Here is an 11,701-nt window from a genome sequence, read left to right as displayed (position 1 = left end):
ACTCCCATTTATTTTTTTGCTTCAATTTATTCTCTAGTTTGACAACATATCAATAAGCAAACTCTAGTGAGGAGATGTCCAAGAAATTCATCTCCATTTGGATGTATCTATGTAGGCCACTACAATCTATAAAAACCATGTGTCACTTGAAGTCTTTGATATGTAGCTTTGATCGTGAGGTATGGAAATTTTTGGTGTACTCTAGCATTCTCTAGTCTCTCTCTTTTCGCAAAGTTTTCCATCTTGTGTATGGGTCATCATAATTCTAAATGGGGTATAATTTCACCTTGAGGGAATAAAAAAAAGTGGCCAAAGTGGGTCTTGCATTGAGCATCATAGATTTGTCTTTTATGTGTCTCTCCCAAAAACCTCCACACCAATATTTAACATGGGGAAGGGTTTTCAGTAGTGCGAATGTGACCTTCTCATTTTTAGAAAATTTTTGGACAAAGCAATAACCCTCTAAGAGATTTAACCATTTTTGCATAGCATTTGCACCTATTTCACCTTCACATAAAGGGATATCAAAGTTAACTTGTTCCTTAAGAGTGTTGCACCTCCAAAATGGGTGCATATTGAAGGTACCTCAGAGGTTATTGGAGGTCATCGAAGGATCTCAACAAAATTGGCTATCATTTCATTCCTTTGTCGTGTGAGTGCTTCCTCAAGCAACTAGCTTGATAGGATATCCTACTTTGTTATTTCTATTTTCTTCTGCCATGGGAGGTTGCTTGGGCTAGTGAGAGTGGTTGTCCCCAAGTGAAACTACCTTGAGATTCAACTCCCTATACCCTAACCTCATAAGGGACATTTGTTGGGAAATAATAAGGAGAAAATTTCTCTAATAACACTAATCTAATTTCTCTAGGGAATGAGACTAAATATTAACAACATAAAAGGTCACAAGCACAAAAAAGATATAATGTAGAGGGAAAAAATAACATGAAAAGATCTTAATTTATTTCTATTAAATGGTAATAAGTGTCAGAGGACTACATAATGAGAAACTTCATGGCTTTTAGAATGGTGAAGGCTCATATTTATATTATTCATAGTGTCTTTCCACCTAGAGTCATGCACTTTCATTATATTTGAAAAACCATTACCCGTTACAAAAAACGATGGACGAATACCATAAATCACCATGGTAAAACCCATTGAATGGTCCTATAAGATAAAACCTAATTATGTGGTTAGATTTTTTTTTTTTCTTCCACCTTCCAAATACCATGATCGGATACCATGTTTTACCCAAACCATGAGCTTGTAAACCACCAACAACAAAAAACAATTAGTAACCATGGTGATTCACTCACATCCACTTGGATCACTCTTATAGTTATTCATATTACTTATTGCACTTTCAAAATACCATGAAGTTCTTCAGTGTTATAGTCATGCATATTACTTATTGTTCTTTCAGAATACCATGAACTTCTTGCATAGGTGTATAACTATCATAAATTGTCAATTAACTATGAGCAATTGTCTATAATAACATATTACCAAGAAATTTTCAAGCTTTTAATGGAACAAAATTTTTAGGGAAAAAAATATTTTGATAAATTTAAGTCTAAAAATTCACATAATATGTGAATGAAAGTAAAATATGAAATGTAACAAAAATATATATTTCTAGAATTCAAAGACGAGACTCTACTAGCAATGGTATTCACATGTCAGATTATAATTTTCCAAGAAAGTGACATTTTAGCAGATTTTAAGTCTCCAAAATAGAATAAAGGCTAACTTGATAGGTGGGAGTCACAACTCTCAATACAAAATCCTCTCGGAATTTGTCTTTGTTAATTTCTTTGACATCTTCTCTTTCTTCCTCTTGCAGATGGAAAGCAACGAGAGCTTCAATAACATTCTCAAATAATTTCAAGGAACAACAAAAGATTCCAAGCACTATGCATTTGTTGATTTCTTTGACATCTTCTCTTTCTTCCTCTTGCAGATGGAAAGCAACGAGAGCTTCAATAAGAGTCTCAAATAATTTCAACTAACAACAAAAACTTCCAAGCACTATTATTGTGTCGACTTTCACAATGTTTTGTTCAAGTCCATAGCACATCTATCTCATTTGTTGCAACAACCACTAGACACATATTCCAAGTCTAAACTGCCTACCCTCAATTCAATACCAAGCTAATCAATACTTCACAATCATGAAACATGCATACCAACTTTCAACTACCTAGGTGCCATTAGTGCATTAACCAGTGAATCAACACTTGTATGCACCCACAATTCATAGTTAATTATAGAGCTAATTTTTTAAATGAAAGTTGCAATAAGACTCTAAAATTATTAACCAATTAAATATTAAAAAAACTATTTTTTTTAATTATATTACAAATATATCATTTATTCTTAAAATTTAAAGTGTATAAATCAAAATTAAATTAATAATAATTAAAATTGAAAGACAATTATATTCCCATAATCCTACTTTAACAAAAATTAATAAAAATAGTTATAGTACTTCAATAATTGAGTAATCTTACTTTAACCATGATTAATAAAAATATTTACAATATTTCAATAAATGAGAATTTAAACACTATGTAAACCAACCGAACTGCAGCCAATCAAGGTTTAGTGTGAGCAAATTTAACATCGATACAACTAATACGCCAACCGAAGCAAAATTGTCAATGTTCCTTGAAAAATAAAAAGAGAATCGCAATTGATTCCTTGTCCTCATGCCTGTCTTGACACATGAAAAAAAAGGAAACGCAATTCATTCCTTGTCCTCATGCTTGTCTTTAGACATGAGAGACCTGGTTGTGGTACTGCTCTTCTATGATCGTGGGCCTTCAATCGATCACTTTTGATATAAAGGTAGTAGAGGAGATCACGGAACTTCTGAATTCTCCACCTCAACATATTTCGAGACACAAACAGAAAACCCCTTTCATTATTGAAGAATGTTATAAAATTTATGAAGAATGTTAGATCATAATGACTCCATGTCTTCTAGCTATTAAATAACTGGTTCCCCTTTTAAACACATGAACAAACCTGGCCTGTAACAAAATTGTAACAAAGTTTACTATGCTAAAAATTCATGACAGTTCAAGTTCACAATTTATATACGTAACTTAGAATCTCATAGTATAAGAGATATATTTTTGCTTGCTGGCTGGCTGGCTGAAATGAGTGGCAGACAGAGAAGACAAGGTTCGGTGATCAATGCAGACAAAATCTTCTATTGACTTAGCTTTACCAGAATGATCTTCTAGAGCAATTGGGTTGGAAACATTTTCACGGTGTTGGAGATAGGTGGGATTTAACAGAATCTCAAGATGTTGAAACAAGTCATGAATTAGCTGAATTATTTTAAATAGGAATTCTTGCTGTATTTAATGAGCTGTCCATATATCAAGGCATTTCGAAGCCTATCAAAAGTGCACTGGAGAATTATATATACAGTTTGAAGTGAGCTTTGGTCTATTCCATAACAATGTCTTCCCAGATGAAGGCTATGAAATTTATGGCTAATTTACTCATTGCCAATATAATTATATCTCTGATCAGTCCAATTCAACTGGATTGCAAGGCAGCACCTGCCAGTGCAAGAGTAAAGTATTTTCCAGGCTATCATGGAAATCTTAATTCAGAGATATATGCCGGGTAAGTGTCATATATGTCCAAAGTGAAGAATATCTAATCGCGAATACAGTCCATATTCAAATATATAACATTAATTAAAATGATCAAATTCAAGTTTCAGGTCAAATTTATTTATTAACCAGTTAAAAATACAACATTCCCAGAGGAGCTTAAGATTTCAAGGTTTCTAACATCCATAATTTATTAAAGACTATATAATGACACCAAGTGGGGCAGAAAACATTGAATTTGGCATCCCAACATGGCAGGTTCCATGTTGAGATGAATATGCTTTAGTATGTAAATAAGGAATCAGCAGTGTTTATGTAAAGATGGACAACACAACCAAAGAGTTGATGGATCTCACCTCATAAGTGATAACGTGATACAGATGTCTATGTATTACCCATAGAAGAAAAAATTTACATTGATATGCACACCATACATAGAAGCAATAATTTACATAATATGCACACAGTGTGAAGTTTGACATAGGTTTGAAAAATGCCTATGGATACTTGATGAAATTTGGTAGCCATTGAAGCTAAAACCTGACTATTGGAGTGAAAATTGTTATATGGAGTGCTGGAAGATGTGATTTTACATGCTTATAACGTACTGGATGACCAATTGAGTAACTACTTGAAAGTTTTTGTGCTTTCTTCATATTCATGCAGGTATGTGACAGTTAGTGAGGTTAATGGAAGAGAACTTTTCTACTATTTTGTGAAGTCAGAAAGAGACCCAGCAAAGGATCCACTGCTTCTTTGGCTTACAGGAGGTCCTGGTTGCTCTAGTTTCACTGGATTTGCCTATGAGCTTGGTTCGCCATCTGGGAACCCTTACTTGTCCCTTAGTGTCTGCTTCAATGCTCAAAATTTCTATTTACTAAATGAATTATGATCTTGTATATATTTAATTTTGAAATTGAGTAATCTGGGAATTCTCAAAATTTCTATTTACTAAATGAATTATGATCTTGTATATATTTAATTTTGAAATTGAGTAATCTGGGAAATGGGCATGTGAAAGACTTGTTCAAATGGTTAACTGTAAGTCTCAAGTTTCGTTTTTTCCCATGTTGTTGGAATTGGCAACTAAAACCTAGTCAACTGCTATTATAATATCGTTTATATGATACTAAGATACAATTGTAACCCAAAGAATACCGAAAATCTATAAATTATGGATTTTATACTCCCGAGTCTTTAGCTATTCAGTGTTGAGCTCATCTGATTGCCTTAAGGATAGACTGCGAAAAGCTAATTGTCAGAGCTGCATCTTATGCAACTAGGCAGGGTGGGATGCTATTTAGTTGTGATCATAGCTTTGGGGGAAAAGGGAGCATAATGGTACTGTTTATAAAATTTGTAGAGGAAATTTATAGCTATCTCCTTTATTTGATATTGTTAATGTTAATCACAATGATTTTCTCCTATTGCAGGTCCAATGACTTTTGATATTAATAACAATTCCGGGAATTTGCCCACGCTCGTCTCCAATCCACACTCTTGGACTAAGGTGGGCGTTCAAGGCTCTTGGTTCTTCTAGTATGGTTCTAATGAAAGGTTTTCAATTAAGATACCAAAACTTTTTCCTCTTTCAACATTCGTTAAGGTCAAGTGGGCATACTAAGGTTTCGTAAGGCCTGATTATGTCTTTGATATCGTATCTCTGTTATCAATTTTCCTGTTCTGTTGATTTTGTCACTTTGGAATTTGGCATTGTTAAATTGGCGTTCAACTTGGACTTAACTTGGATGCCATTGAATATCCTGGAACATAAAACTTTTACTGTAATGGACTTAACTTTGAATAGTTTTGCACATGTAGGTCTCCAACATTATTTTTCTTGATTCTCCAGCTGGGACTGGTTTTTCTTACTCCAATACATCTACAGATTACGTGACTGGAGATTTTAAGACTGTCTCAGATATACACACTTTCCTCATAAAGGTTTTCAGTTATATCCCAGTACAAAAATATTTTACAAATGTACAGAGTTTTGTGAATCTCAGTAGAGTTTATAATCGTGGATGCAGTGGTTTGAGGCATTCCCTGAGTTTCTATCTAATCCAATATATATCGGAGGGGATTCTTATTCTGGTATGATTGTTCCACTGGTGGTACATGAAATAGAAAATGGTATAGCAAACACGATTACTGTTTTGTTATTTAATTGACTTCTTTGTTCTTCTGTTTTTGGAGTAGGCTGGAACTTCTTTATGGTACTAGTACTACTATAAGTTGATCTGAGCTTGAATTTCAGGAAACCATTGTATTTCTCTTTGTAACATTGCATCTGTAGATCCAATTTATTTTAAGATTGAGACTTTGATGTTTGACTGTTACAATTTCTCTCTCTTGTCTGTGACAGGAAATGAAGCTGGCATTAAACCAACCTTGAACCTTAAGGTCAAAACTCTTTTCTAATACAATTGAAACTCATGGCTTTTTTCATTCAGGCCTCTGCAAAATATGTTGACGGCTACGAACAACGTTATGTTCTTCATTAGGATTTTTACTAGATGGTCTCTTGGTCTGACTTCTTGAATGGCTAGTTTTTCAGGGTTATCTGGTCGGAAATGGGGATACAGATGAAGCATTTGACAATGCACAAGTGCCTTTTGCACACGGAAAAGGACTTATTTCAGATGAATTATACCAGGTATGTATCATCCAACAATAACATAAGCTACCATGGAATCTTATGCACAATTTGTATATTCTTCATGCACAGATGGTAGTTACAAGGATGTCATTTAAATCGTAGTCTAATATGATATTAATTTACTATATGTTTATTGTTATGTTTCAAGGATTTAAATCAGCTGTCATTTCAGCAGCTGTTCGATATGAAATTCTTCATACTTTTTTTGCTGCAGGCAGTAAAGGAGACTTGCAATAGTAGCTATTGGTATTCCATCAATCCTTCATGTCAATCGAACCTATTTGCAGTCTGGAAGGTAATGCTTGTAGTCCCTCGACTTCTATCACTCCAGTTGCTTTTGGTCAATGCAGGGCTTAACATTATTCCTTGAAAAATTAGTCCTGATTTGGTATTTTGAAAAACAGAATTTGATCGGAATCAACACAGCTCATGTTCTTGATCCGATTTGTTTCCCCATTTCTAAGAAGCAACAAAGTCAAAGCAGTCAAAAATTTATAACCAAGAGGTACGAGAAATTAGAACTATTTGATCAGCTGCTTGGATCAAGGAGGAGGATGTTTAGTCATGGTTGGTTCACAGAATCCTCTGAGGACGAGTGTCTGACAGTCCAACTACAACTTGGTTACCAAGATAGACCATGCCCTACTGTGGTAAATGCAATAAGTTCTCTGCTACTCATGCTATGGATTTATAAACTGTTGGATATGCAGTATAGCAAATTTATTGAACATTTTCGTTTAGGCTTCTGACAACCGACATATCCGGACATATCCAGTAAAAGAAGATGATTCTCTTCATATGTGTTTTATATCACAATGGATAAATCTTTTCAACTCCACCAGCTAGGATTTAACAATGAAATTATTAAATTCATAACTTTTTTCTTTGTTTTTTGGGGAAGGACAATTGAAGTTCTGGATTTTGGTTTTGTAAAGTTGGCCATTTTCATTCGACTTCTTTCATAGTTGCAGTTCTTGCAATTGATGTATGTGTAAAGTTGCACATTTTATTTCACCTTCTTTCATAGTAGTAGTTCTTACTGTTGATCTTTCAATATATATTCTACTAATAGAATGGTTCATACTGTAAAACAGGACAAATATCAACTTTCCTACATTTGGGCAAAGAATCCCCATGTCAGAAAAGTAATTCATGCGCAGTCGGTATCCACTTTAACCTAGACCCTGCTGGTTGACCCTTGGGCAGTCACTATTACTTCTCTTTTTGTCATTTCAACATGTTTATGGCAGGAAACTCATGCAGTTTGAATAATGTCATTTTATGGTTCTCTGGACTGAAGTTTTTGCACTACAACTCCCAACATTTAAATGTTTATTGTTTTGATCCATAGGCCATTTTTTTTATTATGATCTATTTGCAGAGCGATCTCATGAATGAACTAAAATGATATTGATCTACACGTGTACTAGTATAGACCAGTGTCAAACAATTGATACCATATAATTCTGGTTTTTTCATTGCAAGTCACTATGTATTTGAGGGTTCTCGTATATTCCTGGGTAGATATTCATTCCTCGTGACTCCATAAGGGTACCAAACGAACATGGTATCCATGATCGAAAAGTCTTACCTGCTTGAGCTCTGTGTCCGAAGTCAAAGGATAACCTTCTATTAATCAGCTAGTGCTCTGTTGGAGAATGTTGGTAGCAGAACCTAATCTGATCAATAATGGAAGTAGGGAATGCTGCTCCTGACTTTCATTTATATGATTGGAACGGGGCCACAAGCCATGCTGGGTGATAACATTTGAAGTTCCCTCCCTATGAAGGAACATGGCTCTTTAGGAATCAAGACCCAGTGGGATCCTTCCTTCGTAGTACTTGCCCCGGTCCTCTGGATATGCAGGTCCACATGGCTCATACCATATTGACCCATTGTAGAGAACATAGCACTTTTTAAAATGAGATTATAGAGCACAAACCAATTTTTAAACCTTTGTAAAATGAGTTCCAGCAGTTCCTAAGCTACTGGTGTGTCCTTAAGAGAGTGAAATAGTCTGCCTATATGCTCATTACTCACACAGACACCAATTCTGGCAGGTTTACTGATCGAAATTTAAAGTACAAAAGTATGATTTTGCTAATTACTAAACATCTATCATCCCTGTTAATCCATCATCCCTCTTACTGTGATTTCTCTCCAAGGTTAATGTGTATATTTGTTTGTTTTAGAACAAATGACAGTTTTTTTTTTCATCTAAATTTTATTTCTTCTGTAGGAGGAGATAACTGGAGAGTGGAAGAGGTGCACGCCTCGCTTTAAATATAATCGTAATGTTCTTAGTGTAGTTGAATATCATCGCAATCTTACCCGGAAAGGCTACCGCGCTTTAATATACAGGTCCATTCATACCAATATAGTTAAAAAAAATTGTTTAGGTTCATTTTTATTTTGATTACGAATTAGGCTTTAGCTTAGTAGAATTACTATGCATAAGCCCTCAAGTGTTCACCATCGGATTTGACTAGCATTTTTGTCATGACAGTGGTGATCATGATCTCATTGTACCATTCATTGGAACTCAGGCATGGATCAGATCATTGAACTATACCATAGTTGATGATTGGAGGCCTTGGTTCGTGGATCGACAAATTGCAGGGTAATACTTGATGCTCAGATTCAATGGCCTTTAATTTTATATTTGGTGTTGGTTTGAAAAGGAAACTGCACTATAGATGATTCTACGGCAGAGAACCGTCCTCTACCCTGTCTACCCTCTCTTACTCGTCTATATAGAGATAGAGTAGAGCTTTTTGTTGCATAGTTTCATCGTCTCAAACAATTAAACAATGAAAACAGATGGCATTGTGGTTAGTCCCTTCAGGTTATGTGAGAAATTGAACAACGTGTTTTTAAAAAAATAGATAGAAATAAATACATGATAAACACAACGAGAATAATACATCGATACCCTGTTTTATTTTGAAAACTCTGCAAGTAACATCCGCTGTGAATAATAAATTTACTATTCTTAGCCCAAAGGTATCATTACAATAAATTTCTGATGATTCTGATGCTTTTAAATAGGCTACATAGCTTGTTAAAAACCAGAAGTTACCAAAACTACTAGCTCATAAATGGCCGACTGTAAATTGACTCTATGATTAAGTCAAATTCACCCAAACTATTCTAACACAATGAAAACAGATATTATATGATTAGTGTCTTAATCAGGCCTTACAAGAATAAGGTTTTGTCAAACAATTGAACCATGAAAAAGACATTGTGGTTGGTGACTCAATCAGGTCATGAACAATTAAGGTTTATTCCTTATCGTTCAGTAAAAGGGCCATTTGTTTGAGGTAAGAAACATTGATGTTGTATCCATTTTGTGTGCAGATACACAAGATCATATGATAACAACCTGACGTTTGCAACAGTCAAGGTTGAAATTCCAATCCTAGTTATACCCTTTGATGTTTTAAAAAGTCTGATCAATTAGTTTTCTCCGCTTTACTTCATGTTATAAAAGTTAAATGAAGGATGGTTGATCTATCTTGGGTATGCAGTAGCTAATAATGAGCTGAACATTCTACAGGGAGGTGGCCATACAGCTCCAGAATACAAGCCTCGGCAATCATTTGTGATGTTCAAGCAATGGAGCTCCGGAGAACCTTTGTAAATTGTGAGCAACCATTGAATAGTGTTTTGCACAAGACCCCTTCTGTACTATTGCCTCTGCGCTTTATTTTCCTTTCTACGCAAACATTGTATGGATGTTGTCAAACAGTTGTCTCTGCAACTCAGGTAAGTTAAAGTGTGAAGTGCAAATTGACGTTTCTAAAGGCCAATGCTAGTGCTACCTATATGTAGCTGAAGTCTAGCTTCCGAAGAAAACACTTAGAAACTCATGAGCACGTATCAACAATATAGTGCAGTCTATACAATCTATATATAAAGTCTAATAGTCCATAAAATTTACAGAAAGAAACCTCAGACTCCAGATTTCTTTAGGAAGGCATGTTGTGTACATTGGTTAGATTTTTAAATGACTACGAGTAGTTCAGATTTATTCTAACTCAGTATTAGGTAAACAATTTAATTGATCATGTTTAGATGTTTAAACAGTTTAGATCAGAGATGAATTTATATCAGTTTATTTATTTATTTATTTCTATTCTTTTTAAGAATATATTATGAGAAAGTTTATTTATTTATTTCTATTTTTTTAAGAATATATTATGAGAAAGTCTAGAGAGGTAGCTAAATTGGTGATGGTTGTGTATTAGGTAAATTATCTAGATTTAATGTTCAATTTCCTCTAAATCAAACCAATAAAAAAATATATTATGTTATGTGAAATGTTAAATTTTATTTTGATATTTATATTTTTTAATTTTTTTGAATTATATAATAACTTTTTTTGTGAGTAGACTTTCTTGTACTTAGATTATGTTGTATATCTGAGATGATAATGGTCAGCTATCAGGCCAGGACATCTAAGATATTTGTTTTTGGGGGTTTTGTTTTAATTTTGGAGGACCAATGTATGAAACATATTTAAAACAATCATGCCTAACCTTTTTGAATAGTATTAAAATCCACACAGTGATATAGCTTGTTTAGTGATGAGCAGAAACTGAAAAATGATATGACTATTACAATTTTCAAATAGATAATTAAATAGTCATAAGTAAGAAAACCTTCAAACAATGTTCAGAAAGTTTAACAGAATATAACTAAGATTACAGAAGATGGTCATGATTTTATGATTTAGAGGGAATTAGTTAAACAAACAGTTTATATAATTCATTCTCTTTAAAGGTGATCACTTCAGAAGCTTATAGGAGTAAATTGAAGCACAACTATTCCTACTTGTTTATCTTTGTAAAACTTAAGAATATGAAGAAAGAACACACTAAATGAAGCACAACTATTCCTAAATGTTTATCTTTGTAAAACTTAAGAATATGAAGAAAGAACACACTAAATGAAAACTGGAAAACTTACATGGAACACAAAATTGTATGAATGAAAACTTAGAATCCTTTGATTTGTATTAATGATTCAGAAAAAGCCAAGTACATTTAATGCTTACAAATGTTTCTTTCAAGGGTGCAACCCTTAATAACTCGTGGAAGAGAGTTATTTATACAATCTTAGAGTTAAGAAAATATCTTAAAGAAATTTACAAAAATAGATCAATACAAAATCAGGAATATAAACTCATAGTCGATTTGTCACTATTTTGGTGTTTCGCTGTTGATGACTCTTCCTCAAAAAGATGAAAACTGCTGAATTGTTGATCACTGTTCCTCAAAAAATTGAATGTTGTTTGATCCTCTTTTTAGTCAAGTAAATCAATTAACTGTTCCCAATGCTTCTTATCTGGGATAGATAACTTAGTTACCCTTCGGTGAACTTCATCCATTTCTGTATATTTTGTAAAAGT

General features: G+C 33.8%; 1 protein-coding gene across 2 annotated transcripts; it reads left to right on the top strand.

Moving 5' to 3' along the window:
• The first annotated feature begins 2,935 nt into the window (after positions 1–2,935).
• Positions 2,936–10,317, top strand: LOC149172625 (serine carboxypeptidase 1-like). 2 transcript variants are annotated; one of them, XM_089424384.1, is made up of 14 exons: positions 2,939–3,639; positions 4,296–4,441; positions 5,063–5,139; positions 5,451–5,573; positions 5,660–5,762; positions 5,995–6,032; positions 6,187–6,285; positions 6,503–6,583; positions 6,693–6,938; positions 7,383–7,451; positions 8,528–8,649; positions 8,795–8,908; positions 9,649–9,694; positions 9,848–10,316. In XM_089424384.1, the coding sequence occupies exons 1-14, from the start codon at positions 3,470–3,472 to the stop codon at positions 9,929–9,931; spliced, it is 1,518 nt and encodes a 505-aa protein (XP_089280510.1). In that variant the 5' UTR covers positions 2,939–3,469; the 3' UTR covers positions 9,932–10,316. The 2 variants fall into 2 exon arrangements, with proteins under 2 accessions (XP_089280511.1, XP_089280510.1); XM_089424385.1 differs by lacking the exon at positions 7,383–7,451 and having other exon boundaries at positions 2,936–3,639; positions 9,848–10,317.
• Positions 10,318–11,701: the final 1,384 nt, after the last annotated feature.

Source organism: Pinus tabuliformis, chromosome 4_2 (genome assembly GCF_031772625.1).
Source record: "Pinus tabuliformis cultivar Carrire ecotype Pingquan chromosome 4_2, CPIR1, whole genome shotgun sequence".
Taxonomy (NCBI): Eukaryota; Viridiplantae; Streptophyta; class Pinopsida; order Pinales; family Pinaceae; genus Pinus; species Pinus tabuliformis.
Note: the sequence above shows the minus strand (reverse complement) of the source record. Positions and strands in the feature narration are given on the sequence as shown.